The 18,623-nt window shown below is 45.7% G+C and overlaps 1 protein-coding gene across 1 annotated transcript in view; it reads right to left on the bottom strand.

Moving 5' to 3' along the window:
* Positions 1 to 2,222: 2,222 nt before the first annotated feature.
* Positions 2,223 to 18,623, bottom strand: part of PELP1 (proline, glutamate and leucine rich protein 1) — a gene marked incomplete at its 5' end in the record, with an annotated part of 79,343 nt that continues 62,942 nt past the window's right edge. Inside the window, 2 exons of the mRNA XM_082257017.1 lie at positions 2,223 to 2,890; positions 5,440 to 6,897. Of these exons, the coding sequence (XP_082113143.1) occupies positions 2,798 to 2,890; positions 5,440 to 6,897 (1,551 nt within the window). The 3' untranslated portion in view covers positions 2,223 to 2,797. The remainder of the gene's footprint in view (positions 2,891 to 5,439; positions 6,898 to 18,623) is intronic.

Raw genomic sequence — 18,623 nt, 5'->3', positions numbered from 1 at the left:
TTGCCTGGTGCATGTGCAAAGCAGAGGATGGAAACTGGCCTGGTGCATGTGCAAAGCAGAGGATGGAAACTGGCCTGGTGCATGTGCAAAGCAGAGGATGGAAACTGGCCTGGTGCATGTGCAAAGCAGAGGATGGAAACTGGCATGGTGCATGAGCAGAGGATGGAAACTGGCCTGGCACGGTGCAGGTGCAGAGTAGAGGCTAGAAACAGGTCTGGCTTTATTCGCCAAATTTAGAGAATGCTGCCCAGTGCTAAGCAGGCTGGGGTGTTAAGAACTCCGGCATCTAAGGTCTGTATTCCAGATTTAACCTTTATTTTGGGAAGAAACCTTTTCTTTAAAATAGCGCAGTTACTCTCACAGTACCTTTAGGAATGTTGTAAGGTTTACAGGATATCAGGCCAAAACTCCAAAGGGATTCACAGTCAGGGGATTGGTGCACACAGATGAAAATCTAACCAGGCTGAAAAGAAAGCTACCAGCTGTGTTCCCAAAACACATCACTTTTCCAACAGGTGACCCAGGGATGAGAAATACGAGGAAATCTTCCCAATAGGGTTCTCAGAAAAATAAAAATATATACATTTTAACAATTCCCAGGTATATCCAGCCTAAATCCAACAACTGGCTGGAGTTAGGCTTTAAAATGCTCCCAGATGACAGGAACAGTATTTGAGAGGTTTATCCAATCACAACACTAGGACCTCCATGTCAATACTCACCTCTCAGTGTTCTCACTACATATCATTGACCTTGTAAGCGAATATTTAAAGGGCACCTGTTTTTTGTAGGAGACGATGTGCTACAAAGAAGAGATCATACTGCCCTGGTGTATTTTATACAGGTTTAGAACTTTGTGGCACTTGGTACTGAACAACCCACACAAGTTAAAGTTTAGAGCAAGAGTAAAATTTTGCAAGCAGAAAAAGCTTTACTGCAGGAGACAATCTTTGTGGGAAATGTACTAAAGTGGGAGGGGGCAGCATCTGGAGCATCTGTGCATAGTAACTAGCTTCTAACTTTAGCTTGTTTAGCTAAAGCGGAACTAAACCCTCCTAAACTTTACAAGCCAAGGAAGCTGCCATCTTGCCCTCTTGATTTGCAGCCACCATAGAGCTGCACAGGTGATCAGTTATCACATCAGCCATTTGATGATGACCATTTAGTTTAGAGCACAAGCAATTGACAGTCATCATTCATTGCATGCCTTGAATGTGAACTTTTTTGGGGAACTTAAATCAATATTTTTAGTTCCACTTTAAGCTTTGAAATTAAAAGAGATACTGATTGGTTGCTATGCTTAGTTCCTCTGGACATGATTTTGATAAATTCCCCTCAGTGGGTCTTTTCTGCAATAAAAGCTTCTTACCTTCCTGCTATCATTTCTCCAAAGACTGTACACCCAGCCTTACAAGCACAGATCAGTGTACAATCTCAGCATGCCATGATAAATAACTGATATGTGTGGGACCATCCTAAGCCAGACAATCAAGATGGGCAAAGACGTTAAACTCCAGGGGGGACTAGGCGAAGATGTTGGCACTGCATGTCACATCGTTGGAGGAGAGGCAAGTACAGCAACCTTCAGTTCTGAGCATTTTGTGAGCACAATCACACATTTAGGAGTTTAAAAGCTGGGAGAATTCAGGTCCAATTGTATTTCAGTTCTGGACAGCGGGATGGGTTAGACCCGCTGCCAACTTTTACTGTCATCTTCTGTCCCTATTGGGGACATTTCTCTAACACTTCCTGCCTTGCTTTTTATTTATTTTGCGGAGTGAATGGTGAAAATGATAGTAGAAACTATAGGCAAAACTTTTTTTCCCCATTAGAGTAAGGGAGGGTTATAACCCACGTCAGATTTGTTTTTTTTCCCATCTGTGTCCCATTGCAAAATATGCCCCTTCACTTCCTGTCCCATAGCCAAACAAGACGTGAGAGGAAATTAAGGGAATTCTTTGGGGATCCCCCAGGTCAGCACAACTAGTAACTCCATTGGAAGATTTCCCCTTTATTACTTTTCTGGGCACAACCCAAAAATTTGGGATTTTCTTTTACTTTCACTTATGATATTGATACACAGGACAACAGAGGCACAGACATCAATAAAAACTGACAAGCATTCCAATCCCTCTCTACTCCAACCAAAACTTAAAAAAGTAGTTTTGCCTTTAGTTATACTTTAAGTTTCTTTTCATTTCTTTTTACTTCAAACCGTCACATTGAAAAAAAAAAAACCTTACAGTTCATAGTGAGAGTACACACCAATATCAGAACTGTTTTGGATGCAGCAACTGCAATGCCAGTCGCCCTTAATTCCCACCTCTTCAGTAACATCTGGTTACTAAATGGTTCAAGTGCTGCATACGGTGCCACTTCCTGTCCAAGCAACTATAAAGTTAAGTGTATTTCATTTTAATCTTTGTATTTCACTAACACAAAAATCTACACTTGGAGCCTAAAAGGCACAGCAAAATGAACTTAAAAAAAAAAAAAAATGAACCAAGTCATGTTCCCAGCAGCCTAGTTAACTTAAAAAATATATATATTTATGGCGATCCCACCTACGAGAAAGAAAATAGTAATAATTTTGTGTCAGGATACCAAGTCATTTAAATGCAACACAAAGATAAAAAAAAAAACTGCTCAGCACTCAGGTTTGCCCAAAAGCAAGTCACCGCTGGCATGGTCTTGTGGGTCAGTGTCTGGAAATATGGAGCGAGGCTGCGAGCATCTAGTGTAATGCAAAGAGGTCCAACGAGGCATGGTGGTCCAAAGGTGGATAGCGGGTTGTAGGTCACGTGAGGGTTCTTGGAACTTCGTCTTCATCAGGGGGGCAGTCAATAAAGTCTGCCAGCATGGATTCTGCATCACGAATTTCCTCCTCCTCCTCCTTGAGGGACACAGAGAGAACGGTAATCAGCAATTTCGGCACAACAAATATATACACAGCTCAATAGATGCATTAGCTTGTGATCCAGCCATGCCCGTTTGACTGAATATCAGAGCTTGTGATCCTGCACACTGCACTATGTACCCGTTTCCCTGAACTTCAGCACTTGGAAGAGGGCAGTGAAGTCTCAAATGTAGTGCAAGGATTTCTGAATAAATGAGAAGTTCCTAGTCATCACTGCTGTGTCTGAGGACTGCCTGTTCTTTTGCACTGTGGCATTTACACAGGAGATAGACCCCTGGTAACCAAAGTGAACCTGTCACATTTACTAAACTAAAAATAACTGGCAAAAGTGCCTGCAAGCACCTCTGCTTCCCTTCCTCTTATGCTTTGGCGGATCTTAGGGCAAAGGGTGTATATACTGGGCCACAATGGGGTTGATTTACTAAAACTGGAGAGTGCATAATGTGGTGCAGCTGTGCATAATAGCTAATCAGCTTCTAACTTCAGCTTGTTCAATTAAAGTGGAGTTCAAGTCATTTTTGGGTTTATTAAAAGTCAGCAGCTACAAAAAGTGTAGCTGCTGACCTAATAAACACACATTCACCTGTCCCAGGATCCAGTGATCAGGCCACCTGAACCCTCGGTTCTCTCCCCGGCATTACAACTGTGGGCACCCGGCTATAACAGCTTGTGGCTTCACAGCAGATTGCGCACTGCGCCTCCTGAATGGTTGGGCAATTTTCTGGTACCCGTGATGTGTCCCAGAAGATTGCAGAGAGGGAGGAAGAGAGGAAAACTTCCCTCCTAGGCGATCCAAGTGGGAGTGGGTACTTGTCAAAATTAGGTACCTGCTCCTCCACCCCCCCCCCCCCCCCCCAAAAAAATGATGCTATACCAAATGTGGCATAGGAGGAGGGAGTGCTTAAAGCGTTTGGATGGAGCTCTGCTAAAGCTTTGATGAAAAGAAACTGGAAGCCAATTGGTTTCTATACACCCGATTTTGAACTCTCCAGTTTTAGTAAATAAACCTTAATGTGTCTCAAAATCATGACTGAAGTGTACCCTAAGCTATGCCCATTCTGTTTAAGTTTGCACAATTTTAATGCAGGAACTAAATGAAGATCGGTCTACCAACTACCAAATGGGTAGATCTTAGGCCTTCCACATATGGGCTTTAGTATATCAATTATTTACGGCCAGCCCTGGTAGCCCCATCTATAAATGACACTGTACTTAAGCTTTAGTTTAAATTGAAAAATCTAGGGGTGATATTGATGCTAGCTTATCCATTATTCCACATGTACAAAACGTTTTTTCCACTTGAGAAACATTGCTCGGCTGCGTCCTATGCGATCATACACTGTAGCTGAAAAGCTGATCCATACATTTGTGTTCTCCTGACTTGACTACTGCAATTCTCTACTCGCAAGTGTACATAAATCCATTATTAATCGACTTTAATATGTGCAAAATTCTGAAGCCAGAATCCTGACTAGGTCTGGTACAAGTGACCGAATTACCCCTATCCTGGAGTTCTTACACTGGCTACCCGTCAGGTTTTGCATAGACTTTAAGATCCTCTTGCTCACCTATAAGGCTCTTCATGGCTTGGCACCCTGTTATCTGTCTAAACTTTTATCAACTTCTTCCCCCCATCGTAACCTCTGCTCTTACAATTCTGGTCTTCTGTGTGTCCACCCCCTACTCCCCTACACTCAAAGGGAGTCAGAGCCTTCTCTTTGCTATGCTCCAAATCTCTGGAACTCACTTCCAAAGAACATTAGCTAATTATCTTCTCTAAACCCATTTAAATCAAATCTGAAAACTTTTTTTCTTTGTACAAGCTTTCACTTAACTAATCCTTTTCTTCTGTTTTACCCTGTGTTTTTCTTGGGTTTTTGTTCCTCTTGTCTTTGTAAAGCTACCTTGAAAGAAATGTCAAATAGATGATAGGGAGTGTTGACTATGACTGGAAAGAAGCTGCCAGCAGGCTGCAGACTTTGAACAATCGTCAGGTAGTGATGAAGCCTGCAAGCAGCATGCTTAAATTGACAGTAAGCATTCCTATGGAGATTTCGGTTTACCTCCCCAAAACTGGAGCTGCACAGAACTGCATGAAGCTGGCTAGAAGCTTTGCAAATGCTTTGTGAATGCTTGCTATACATGCTGATCTTACCTACGTTGAAGGACCTGACCCAAAGTGCTAGCTCTCTTCTGTGAATGATTATGGCAAGCCATAGATAATTTGATTTTATTTCCTTCTACCACGGGTGGAAGTTAAAGAAAATTGCTCAATTTCATCAACACACTGCAGCATTATTGTGTTTTACTGGGAGGGAGCCTTCCCGGCTGGCAGAATGCAAGGATTACTGCTAGCGGCTGTAGCCACCGGCATAAATCGCATGCAAAAAACTTAAGAGCGCCTCATTATAAAAACATACTACTAATCATAAAATGACTCGAATAATTACATTGCGACCTTTTAAAGAACTAAAAGTTCTTATGTATATGCACCTAGAGGTGTTCTTTAAATAGTCACTCACCTTTGTATCCTCTACCATCTCCTCCTCCTCTTCTTCCACAATCACCTCTGCCTTCCTCTCCTCGTGCAGTTCTTTCAAAGGTTCATCTTCCAGCTCTTCAATAACAGGTGGCTCTGAGTCAGGCACGTCATCGTCAATATCATCATCATCATCTGGATCCAGTGTTTCCTCCACTTGAGATGGTTCAGGGTCTGTACGTGGTGGGGGTGGTGGAGTTAGTACAGGAGGTGGAGGGGGGCTAGATGTCACTTCTTCTGTGTCTCTGTCCTGAAGCTCATCTTCTGGGTTCTCTCGGTCTTCGCTCTCTACCACCATTAGAAGGTCTGTATCTCCACCATCATCTTCCTGTACAGGGGACAAACGGGGTGGGCCCTCTTCCAGCTCTGGTTCTTGCTGTATTACTGGTTTAGTTTCCTCTAGTGCTGGCTCTACATCAGGTACAGCTTCCGGGACATCTTCCACATCCTGAACAGCTTCTACATCTTGGACTGCTTCTACATTTTGAATATGTTCAACATCATGTATGGCTTCTACGTCCTGTATAGAATCCACTGCTGTACCAAGCTGCATCTCATCATGCATTAAGCTCTCTTCATCTTCTACTTCTTCCTCTTCCTCATCTTCTCCTTCCAGATCCTCCTCTTCATCTTCCTCTTCTGACATTCCTTCCTCATCTTCAAAGTCTTCTTCTTCCTCCTCATCATCTAGACCTTCCAGATCTTCATCGTCCTCTTCTTCATAATATTCATCTTCCTCCTCATCATACATATCTTCATCTTCTTCCTCCTCTTCATCATCAGTGCTGTTTATGTTGATGACCATGTCACCCTCTGACTGGGAAGAGGGAGGAGGAGGAGGAGGAGGAGGAAGAAGGGGAGGCGCGGGTGCTTCAGTAGCGACTGGCATCTGTGGAGCAGCAGGAACCGAGCATGCAAGAGGTGGTGGCGGTGCTTGCTGCGGAAGTGCCGCCGTGCTCGGTGACGGAGCATTAGGTATGGCGGGCACCTCTGCCGTCTCCTCAGCAGGGGGCTTGACAGAGGGTGGGGAAGGTTCAGATTTCGGTGCTGGTTTTTGGAGAAAGCCTTTAGGGACTATTACCACACTGTCGTCTGAATCACTCTCTAAGGAAATCTCCACATCTGAAGCTTCTTCTTTCTCATAGTGGATAAAGACTGGACGTGGAGTCTTTCCCAAAGTCTCTGGAGGGGACTGCACTGCTTGGGCAGCTTGGGGCTCTATGGGCTGTGGAGGAACTGGGGTTCTGATTGGAAGGTGGTTTGCTGGAGGTGGGGCTGGGAATGTGAGTGGACGAGCTGGAACAGGAAGCCGCTGGGTGGGTATCTCAGACTGTAGAGGTGGACGAGGCCCGTGCTGTGGAAGGGGTCGCTGAAGAGTGGGTACACGCGGGTGAATGATGACTCGGCAAATAGCAAGGGCTTCTGCACAGAATATGGACACCTGCAATAATAATATGAGAAACCTCAAATTAGAATATATACCCATCAAGCACATTTTTGCACTGAAAGTATATGAATGAGATCCTCAATGTGGCAACTCCAACAAAACCACTGATTTCTACCTAAATAACACACACTATCTGTACATTTACTGTATTACATTTACCGAGAGGTTTATACAGTGTTTCACATACTGGCTGCAAAACACATGCAGAGTGAAAACACTTTCAGATTATTTAGTCCCTGCACTCCTGCTTGGCATCTGCACTACTACCGATGGCTGCTGTGGTTCCACCAAGGCATCTACCCTTCTACCCAGCAGCTTAGAGTAGGTACTCCTCTGCAAGCTTGATTTAAAGTTTCATTTAAATTATCTATAAATAGATTTAAGAAAATTACACTGAATAATGTAAAATGTTTTAACGAGCTTTGGGGAAGAAAAAACAAAAAACAAACATTCTTAAAGCGGAATTTACTCAAAAGGGGAAGATCCGCATCTCTGCATCACCCCCCCCCCCCTTTTTTTTGTAATTTCTTTATATAAATCCAGGCAGGATTACAAAGCGCAAGATAACAGTCAAATAGTAGAAAATTACAAATCAGGCACATGTAGGGTAAGGATGACACTCAACCAACTGTTGTAAACAGATAAGTACCACAAGAGCTGTTGAATGAGCCACAAAACTTCCTGCGAAAATATTCAAAAAGGTTCCAAAACAGGGTGGACTTGTTATGGGAGGAGTTAAGTTTGGTGGTTAGTTTAAATGGTTCCATCAACAGTAAACCCTCTGAGCTTAATAATGCAAGCTATAGGAAAATGTAATTAAACTGGCCGGGTTTTAGGTAAGGCTCACGGTGGGGATGTGCGCCACGAGACGTGGAGTACATAGGATTCATTCCATGCAGAAGTGGTCTTGTATTGGAAAGCAATATTAGAGCTGTGGTAGAGGAAAGATAGGGGATGTAGAGGGAAAACACTGGGGGTAAGGCTCCGTAATCGAAGAAAGGGGAACGACGAACGGAGCAGAGAGAAGCAAATAGGATAGTGAGGGTGATAGAGAACAGAGAATAGTTAGAGGTGCCGCAGACAAGGGTCCCCCCGCTAGGGGCCACCAGGCCAACCCTAGGGTGCATCACGTCGCGAGATCTCCCGGAGACGGGCATCAATGAAAACAAGATGTTGCCATGGACTCCAAGCGTCACGGAAAGACTCCTCCTGATTGTAGCGAGTAGCCGTCAGGTTTTCCCTGTCCCCTAGTTCATTAATTTTAGAGAACCAGAGAGACCTGGATGGCGGATTCACAGACCTCCAACACAAGGGAATACAGGCCTTTGCAGCATTTAATAGCTGTATAGTGAGAGATGACTTGTATTTTATTATGGGTCGTTGTGTAAGGTGCAACAGACATGCCGCTGGGTCGTCCGCCAGGTCAACATTGGTCAGGTGTTTGATGGTACTAGTAATCGCCCGGCAGAAAGGTTTACATTTCGGGCAATCCCAAAAGATATGCATAATAGTACCTCGGTCTGTGTTACAACGCCAACACGTATTCGGAACCTGTGGAAAGAAGTGGTGTATGGTTGCGGGAACCCTGTACCATCATGTCATGATTTTATAGCTAGTGTCTTGGACTTTAGTGGCCAGGGAAGATTTTTGTGCCATGTGAAGGATCTTCTCTTTTTGGGATTCTGTGAAAGTCATGTTGGGAGGTCAAATTCCCACCTCCCTAGAAAAGAAGGATCGAAGTCAGAGGCTGGGCGGGTCCAGGCTGTGTAAATAATAGACAAACAGACGTATCGGTTCTCCCCTGTGGAAGATATTTTCCAAGTCCGTCAACTGACGTGAAATGCCTGGGGATCGGAGACAACTAAGAAGGTAATGCCGGAGTTGTAGGCCGCTGCAGAAATCCAAGGGAGGGACCACAGCAGAGGCAATAGCAGTCGAGGAGAGAGCTCCGTTGGGCCCTAAATAGTCCCAAAGATGGCAATGTCCGCCAGGGATCAAGCACCGGAACTTGGCCCTTGAAGGCCAGGCAAGAACTCGGGATTGCCAAGGATAGGAATCATTGGGGATGGAAAAGGTGAAACTCGCGTGCTCCGAAAAGCCTCTCTGGACTCCCGGAGAGTGGCACCCAGAGTGATGTGGGTAATGGGTTCTCTCGGTAGTGTGGGGGCAATCCGCAGCCAGCTCTTCACTGTACCGCCGAGTCTTCTATTTCCATAGCCACCCACAGTTCTTCCGCGTGGCAGTGCCAGTCTACCAACCGTGATAAGTGGACAGCTCTGTAATAAGGCTTGAATAGGGGGGCAAGCCCACTCCACCCCGGGATTTGGGGAGCTGGAGACGCGGTTTCCGATGTGACCAAACTACATTTAGAAACATGGAATTAATGCGTTTGAAAAAAAATTGACCGGTAGACGGATTGGGAGTGTTTGCATCAGGTAGAGAATCTAGGGCAGCACTGTCATCTTAAGGGCACTACAGCAGCCAAGCCACGTTAAAGTGAGGGTGTGCCAGTGCAGTAGATCAGCCCGTATCTGCGTAAGCAGAGTGTCAAAGTTAGCTGTAAAGAGGTATGCAGGATCTGGCGTGATATTGGTACCTAGATAGCAGATGCAATTGGTCGCCCAACGGAGGTATAAATAAACGGAGTAATAAAACGTAAACTGTCAATGGTGGCCTGGTCTAGCATTATCGAGAGGGCGGCAGATTTGGCAAAATTGATTTGGAAATGGGACAGAGTTCCAGAGATGCGCAAAGCTTGAAGCAGCTTCGGTAGAGACATCAATGGGTCAGTCAAAAAGAAAATTAAGTCATCTGCGAAGGCGGCGACCTTGTGTACACCCGACCGACGACTTTCAATAACCCGAGATCTCTAGGTCTGCCCTGACCGCACAAAGAAAGGGTTTAGGATGAAAATTAATGGCGAAAGGGGCAGCCTTGACGGGTACCATTGGAGATCGTGAAGAAGTCCGAACGGGTCTTATTCACTTTGACCGCTGCCGAGGGACAGGAGTAGAGTGAAGCTATCCATTGCAGCATGGACGGCCCCAAACCGATGTGACTTAGTGGCCTAAATAAACTGCCAGTTGACCCTGTCAAAGGCCTTCTCTGCATCTGTGGATAGCAAGAGAAAGGGGTGATGGGCAGTTCTGGCCGCATGTATTAAATTGACAACTCGAACTGTGTTATCTCGTGATTCCCGTAGAGGGACAAAGCCTACCTGGTCACAGTGAATGAGATGAGGGATGTAGGGTAACAACCTGATCGCCAGAATTTTGGCAAACAGTTTTAAGTCTGTGTTTAGGAGAGCTATAGGGCGGTAATTGCCGCATTGTGAAGGATCTTTCCCCTCCTTCGGGACCAAAGAGATGAGCCCTAAGTCTGCAGGCATCAAGTTTCCCTTAGTGATAGAACTGAGGGCAGAAAACAGGTGGGGAAAGAGCATCTCCAGGAAGGTTCCTGTAGTACGCCGGTGTGAGCCCATCTGGGCCAGGGGCTTTTTTAGGTTTAGAGCTGGCAAGGGCCAACTCTAGTTCCTCTGCGGTAATGGGTCCCTCCATACCCTCCCTCGCCCCCAGAGAGAGAGGGCAAGCCCGACATGTCAAGATAAGCATGAATCTTTGCCACTGTAATCTGGGAGATCGACAGTTGGAGGAAAATCACCAAGATTATAAAGGCCACATAGGGGGCGTGCCTTGGAGATGAGATAGTGAGGACGCACGGCTCCACAGCTCCTCACAGTATTCAGCCTTCTTAGCACACTCCGTGATCCACAGCTGCTTTTTCCGGCCGCCAGTGTGATGTCACTTCACAGCCTAATGCTTCTCCTATCCTATCGCCGTGACTTGTGAGTGACACAGCCACCCTGGCCTCTCCTGGCTCCACAGCCTCACAAGATCAGGGCTCAGATGTTTCAGAGCTCATGAGGGACCGAGCACATTTGGGCCCTCCCCACCAGAAATGATTTGAAACGTTTTATCTGCAGGGTCGAGAAGGCCTTCAAGCAAGATATTGAACAGCTAGAAGTGGATATTACTCAACTAGGCACTAGGCTTGAGACTCTGGAACAGAAGGTTGAGGACATTCTCCCAGCTATAGCTCCGCTCCGGAACAAATATGTAGCCCAGGACCAGAGAATGGAGGCCCTTATATGTCAACTTGAGGACTACGAGGATCGTCGTCAGCGCTAAAACATACACATAAGGGGGTTACCAGAAGCAACGTCTGCGAAGGAAAGAATCCCCACCCTGCAGAGTATTTTTAGGGAGATTCCCCCTTCCGAATCAGTGGAGATTGATAAAGGTCACAGGGCACTTAAGCCTCATCACAGGATGTCGCAAACCCCAGGGACATTAGATGCAAGCAGCACAGATATAAGATCAAGGACAAGATCATGCAACGCATGTGCAAATGCCCTTTCTTTGACTTTGATGGTGCCCACTTGTTCTTTTATCAAGACCTGTTACGCTGCACCTTAATGCAAAGAGGGGCCCTTTAGCCTCTCCTAGAGACCCTGAGGGAGGCGGGCATTACATATCGGTGGGGGTTCCCCTTTTGCCTCCAAGCATAGAGAAATGGCAAATCCGCTGTCCTACGCACGAAGGATGATCTTCCTGGATTTCTGTCCCGGCTGGACCTTGACCATAGAAGGCCCTCATCAGCTTCCTCCCCGGGGCCCATAATGACACCACTTAATGGCCCTGGATTCCCTGGAACTGAGGTTCTTTAACTGTCTCTCTACTCTTGTTTCACTATCGGTTTATCAGTAGCAAGAGAACGATCCCAGATATTGACCTGCATTGCAATGAGCGCCCACTGTCCTTTGACACATTTACCTACAGCTGGATACGGGGACCTTCTTCAGTGTCCTCCCCTCCACCTGACTGAGTGGGGAGGGACGGTGGGTGTATTGAGCATCCTCTTGCCCTTCTAGGCTCCTAGGTGTGCTCAGTAGCAAAATATTATGCGGGGACTGCGTTACGCCTTGTTCCTTGTGTTCAATCACGTTTCCCACATAGGATTACCCGTTTTAGGTATTAGTCCTGTTTTGGGCATCATGCCTTGCTCAGATGGCCCCTCGTTTAGTAGTGGGCTATCGAGCCAGACATGCAGTTGGTTGGGGGACCGGGGGAGGGGGTGCTTACCACTCTTTCCTAGTCTCTTCTCTCGGATGTTGAGTCCATATTGTTGCATTTATTTTCTTGTTTTAATGTCCATACACCAAATCTGATCCCCTGGGCCGCTATGCATTTCTCAAGAGCACCATTATGGGTCAGACCCACACTTTTTTTGCACGTTTTTTTCACAAAATATTTTATTTATTCATATCTTTTATATTCACAGAATCCATATTTAAATTATTCACTATTTTCTTGCGGTTGATGAACCTGCAGGAGTATATTTGAGCAGCACATTTCATTTTGCATTGCACACACACTTACCTTAAGGGGAGTGACCAGTGCTAGCAGAAAATCCTTTATTTACCCATAGTAGCTCGCAGACCATCTTGATATAGACCTACACTTTTACCACGTTATATGCCCCAAACTCCCAACCAATAACTTTTATTGACGCGGTCCTCGGACGACTAGCAGATTTCCAGGAGGGACGCCTCATATTGGGAGGGGACTTTAATGTTAGCCCAGATTCCTCTTTAGATAATTCAGCAGGATCACACCTTGCCTCAGAACTACCGCTTGATATCGTTGCTGAACACGGATTTAAAATTGTTCGCTAAAATTCTCGCAAACTGACTTAAAGACCTTCTGCATGACATAGTGCACCCTGACCAAACGGGGAGAGAGGCTAGGGATAATTCTATCTGGGCCTTACATCTAATTCATTGGGATCACACGTGTAACCCCCAAACCCCCTATTTGTTATTTTCTACAGATGCCGAGAAGGCGTTCGACCGTGTCGATTGGGACTTTCTTAAAGCGGTGTTGGCGAGGCTTGGACTGGGATCCCATATGCTGCGTTGGGTTTCTATGTTCTACGCGTCCCAGACGCCACAGGTTAAAGTGAACGGATGTCTGTCCCCGGCATTCCCTATCCGGAATGGCACGCGGCAGAAGTGTCCACTCTAGCCCCTTCTGTTTGCGTTGGTTCTGGAACCACTGCTTAGGAGAACAGGGGTGAATGGGAACTTTAGATGGGTCCAGGTGGGCTCCACGGAGCATAAGCTCTCCGCTTACGGGGATGATATCCTTTTTCATGTAATGGACACCACTGTCTCATTGCCTAACCTGATGGAGGAACTGACCGCTTACGGTAAAATCTCTGTTATGATTAATTATGCCAAATCTGAAATCCTGCCCATTACTATGCACTTGACATTGTCTTCAGCCCTGAAGGAATCCTCTATTAGGTATATGGGCATCCAGCTTACTGGGAGTATAGATTTTTGTACACAATTATTCCCCTTTACTTAAAAAAAAAAAAAATCTGTGCAGGCCTACACTCTTGGGATAAGGCATTCTTCACTTGGGCTGGCCGAACGAACATCTTGAAGATGTCTGTCCTTCCTAGTGTGTTGTTTCTCCTGCAGATGATTCCTGTCTCCCTGCCGAAACGCTTCTTTAACGAACTCAAAAGCCAATTTATCAAATTGTTTGGGGGAGGCAAGAGGCCACGGATAGCTGTAAAGCTACTACAGAGATCTAAACGTAATGGAGGCTTGGGTCTGCCCGACGTCCTTCAGTACTACCATGCTATAGCCCTGCAACACTTGCTAGATTGGAAGTTTCAGGCCTCCTCTAAATTGTGGGCATCAATGGAAAAGATGGTCGCGGGCCGCAATCTAGCATGCACCCCCTGGGTTCCAACGGAGGTTAGGGGTCTCTCGGACTGGGTGTCCCCTTTGACCGTTCACTAGCTATGACTCTGGGACAGATGAATAGGTCTTTGTCCCTGTCTCCTCCCACCTCCCCGCGGGCTCCAATAGGGGGTTTCCCGTGGTTCGGCCACCGGTGAGCGGTTGTCCTTTCTTGGAACCTGGACAAGTGATGGAATTCTCAGCTTAGTGCGCTTTGTGAATGGCCGGCCCGTGGTCCTCCTGAGCATTCTAAGGGAACGTTATGGCAGTTTCCCCTTTGATTTTTGGAGACACCGCCAGCTGAAGAATTTCCTAGCTTCAACTCAGCGAGGGGCTCAGATCAGACACGATCTCACTGAGTTGGAGCGGCTCTGGGCGGCACGCGACCCACGGCCACACGCGATCACAGTCCTGTATAAATTGCTGGATGCAGCTAAACCTAACCCTAAGCAATACTTTATGAGAGAGTGGGAACGTGACCTACAATGTGAATTCTCTACAGAACAGCTTCAGCACTTGTATCGTATGACACTCCAGCTCGGTGGAGACCAGAGCGCAGAAAAAAATGGATTTTTGTAAGATCTTACCGTAAAATCCTTTTCTCTTAGCTCATTGACAGACGGTAGTCCTCTTTGATTCACATCAATTGGGTTATGCTGCCCTCTACAGGAGTAGGACTAGACAGAAAGAAAAACGTTCTGGCTCCACCTTAGGGGCAGTCCCAGAGGGTATATCCTCTCTCTCTCTGCTACAGGATGTTAGTTATGTCACAAAGCAGTGTCAGAGAATTTAACCCAACCCAAAAGTAGAGGGGCGGGTACTACGTCTGTCAATGAGCTAAGAGAAAAGGATTTTACGGTAAGATCTTACAAAAATCCATTTTTCTCCGTCGCTCATTGACAGACGTAGTCCTCTTTGATTCACATCAATTGGGACGTCCCAAAGCAGTGCCACAAATGAGGGGTGGGATTGACAGAAATCAAAATCCAATCTAGAAGGCCCAACCGATGCCAACTAGAAGTTTAAAGGCTCATCAGACAAAAAAAAGGGGATGAGACTCAAATAAAATTTCAACAGAAAAAAACCCTCGAGGTAGACCACCGGTCTCCTCAAATTGCGGCCTGCAAAACCTTGCGGCCAAAAGAGGCATCAGACGATGCCATTACATCAACTTTATAATGTTTTGTAAAGGTATGTACCGACGACCAGGTAGCCGCCTTGCACACCTGGACCACTGACGCCTGATGGCGAAAGGCCCATGACGCACTAAGCGCCCGAGTGGAATGCGCCTTAACAGGGAACGGGGGCTCCCGACCTTTAATAGAATAAGCCTGTACCACCATCTGTCTGATCCATTTGGAGATAGTCGCGGCAGATGCAGGCAACCCCTTTTTGGGGCCATCCGGGATCACAAAAAGTGAATCCGTCTTGCGAAACGACAAGACAGAAAAAAAACTAACATCCTGTAGCAGAGAGAGAGGATATACCCTCTGGGACTGCCCCTAAGGTGGAGCCAGAACGTTTTTCTTTCTGTCTAGTCCTACTCCTGTAGAGGGCAGCATAACCCAATTGATGTGAATCAAAGAGGACTATGTCTGTCAATGAGCGACAGAGAAATATTTACAAGTTGCTTACAAAGATGGCACCAGGTACCTGCAACTCTGACTAGATTCTGCCCCTCTGTTTCCGATGGGTGCTGGAGGGGATATGGACAGAGGGGAATGTTCCTCCATATATGGTGGACCTGTCCATAGATTCAACCTTTCTGGGAGATGGTGCGCAAGCTTGGTGTGGGGTTGGATCTCCCCAATTCACCGGAGCTTTTCCTCCTCCACGTCCCTCGCACACCTATCCCTCATTATAAACTCTCCTTAATGCTGCCAAGTGCATCATACCTATTCACTGGAAGAGCACATATATTCCGAGCGAGGCGGACTGGCTCTGGAAAGTGAATAAGATTATGGCGGCAGAGGAATGGCTTGCTACATGTAAGGACTCGCATACAAGATTTGACTCTATTTGGACGCAATGGAAACTTCATGCCTCAAGCTCGCAACGGGTGTCTTCGAGCTTGGACTTGGCAGATCCTACTTTTAAACAGCTGGATCAAAAGACCTCGAATCTGCCATCAAAAGACCTCGAATCTGCCATCGACCAATCCTTAATCATCAATACTTTAAGGCCAAGATCCAGTTGTGGACACCATTAACCCAACCCTGCAGGGTGATCTTAGATTATAACTGCTGCTCTAACAGTGGTCGGTCTTGGTTCCCCCCCTGAACTATGTTTCATGGGAACTATGTAAGGTAGCGGAGGCTCTCCACACTCCTTTTTGGGGGGAGGGGGGGGGGGGATGGTGCTGGGTCAAGTGGCCAAGGAGAGCCCGTGTGCCACTGGATCGACCTCAGGACCGGGCACTCGCATATGGGGTATATGTGAATGAGAATGATAACTTATTGTTTAATTTTCCTTTTTGTTCTTTCCTCTCCCTTCCTTTCCTCCCTCCCCCACTTGGTATTACTTGGTCACCCCCCCCCCCCCCTTTCTAACCTCTTATCCTGAATTACATGCCTCCCTGAGAGTGCGACCCCTAGGCGTTTGTTTCATTGTCTCAGGTGCACTAAATGTGAATATGACCGCTGGGTACCAGTTGTCTTTTTTTTCCTCTGTCTGTGTTGTTCATTATGTCTCATTTTTGGTATTCGTTAAAAGCAGAAATTAAGATTATACAAAAAAAAATAAAAATAAATAAGGGCCCTGGTAGGTGCGAAACTCAGCAGCCATTGCTGAGGAGGTGGTCAGTCTCCTCCCATCAGACGTATGAATAGAGGGAATAAAAGTTTAGTAGAGCGCCCGGCGTGTTTGAAAATTCCTACATAGTCCGACGGGCCCATGCTAGCTTCTGTTTCGTTTTGTGAAAGAGAAAAGACCGTAGCTCCTCTCGGACCTTAAGTTCTTTATAGGTAGCGTGGGCCAAGCTCTCTTTATGTAAACCTTCCAGGGTGCGGATCCTAATTAGTAGCTCATCCCTACAGGGGGGTTCTCTCCCGTTTAAGGTGGGAGCCGATCCGTAAATGTACCTCCCTAATCACTCGCTTGTGAGCTTCCCAAAGTATCAAAGGGTTTGTAACAGAGCTTTGATTGGTGGGAAAACAGTCCGTCAGGGCCGTCCGCAGTTCCCCCCCTCCTTTTTTGACAATTGCCACTTTTAGGGAGGGGGCAGGTACCAGTCCCCGCTTCTGGTTGGACCCTACTTCCCCCACAGCCTTCTGGCACACATCACTGATCCCAGAAAACTGCAGGACCATTAACAAAGTGCAACAAGGCTTCACTGCTGGTTTCCCTTAGTTAAGATGCCGGCGCCTGGACCCAAAGCTGAATAAAGAATTGGCTCAAGTGAGGATAGCACTGGATCCCTGAACAGGTAAGTGTCCTTATATTAAAAGTCAGCATCTACAGTATTTGTAGCAGCTGCCTTTTAATCTTGGGGGGAAACTGGAGCTCCTCTTCAAATGTAAATACATTGATCCTGTGAGCTACTATCTATAAAATTAAGTGAATTTAAGCTGCTAGCATTGTTCACAATCCCGCTCATGTGCTAACTAAATCAACACACGATAAATGCTGCACTACGTGAATGCTAAATGACTGTACAATCAGAATATAACAATATTAAATTGTGCATAAATTTAGTGAACACTTGTCCAACATATAGTGAAATATTGTCCAAAATAACCATGCAATCACCATATAACAAGTCCATGCAAATGATTGCTTGCAATTAAATCAAAAAAGCAAAAATCAAAAACACACTTGATGCTTGATCCTCTGTGCAATTCCTTCTCAGTGCAAAAAACCAACAGTGTGCAACCTCAATGTGCTCCCCCCCACCAGGAGTATTCTCACATGGGGTAATGTGATCACTGCGATTAAGCGTGATCCAAACCAGCTTTTTTAGCCCACTGTTGGCTATATCCAACTTCTCCAACCTCCTCCTAGGCTCCTCTCATTACGGATTGTAGTATCCCGATATATTGAATGAAAGACAAGAAAAGCCAATAGTGCTTATTACCCTTTTTAAAATTGCATTTATTAAAAAAGAAAAATCACAGGGTACTCTCTTTACAGGTGCTTGCAGTGCACCAAATCAACACAAGCATTCCCAATCCAAGGATACATCGTTTTTGGGACAAACCAGGGTGAACAGCAGCCTCACAAACAGACCTAGCCTCCAGCTCCACATTGGTTCCTAGGTGTCGTCACCGTCCTGGCCCCTCCCCTACACGTATCAACACAGGGACACGTCTTCCTCAGTAAAATCCCAGAGGAAGACACATGACCCTGTGTCGATACGCGTAGGGGAGGGGCAAGGACGGTGACGACACCTAGGAACCAACATGGAGCTGGAGGCTAGGTTCAAGTACTGTGTTTTTCTTGATTTATGCTTTATATTTTCATTGCAAGCAACCATTTGCATGGACTCTTTCGTTGTTATATGGTAATTGAACGTTTATGTTGGACAACATTTCACTATATGTTGGACATGTTTTCACTAAATTTATGCACTTTTTAATATGGTTCAATTCTGATTATACAGTCATTTAGCATTCACATTGCGCAGCATTTATTGTCTACTGATCCTTTTCAAAATGTATTTCCTGGTTTTTTTTGTTTTTTTTTTAAGATTTATAAATTTATATCTAATTATACAATTTTCTTTATTTTATTCAGGAATAAGTTATAATCTATTACAATGCCTATTTTTTTTTCTTTATTTACAGCATGCAGCCAGCAGGTTAGAAACTCAAAGCAGGTATAGTATATATATCCAGCGGTTCTGTAAAATGGACCTAGAAAACACAGAGATAAAATCACACCGTGCAGAAAGACTAAGAGGACCCCCTTTTCT

The sequence above is a fragment of the Pelophylax lessonae genome (assembly GCF_965119305.1).
Source record: "Pelophylax lessonae genome assembly, chromosome: 4".
Taxonomy (NCBI): Eukaryota; Metazoa; Chordata; class Amphibia; order Anura; family Ranidae; genus Pelophylax; species Pelophylax lessonae.
The sequence above is the reverse complement of the archived record's forward strand: the minus strand, read 5'-3'. Positions and strand labels throughout refer to the sequence as shown.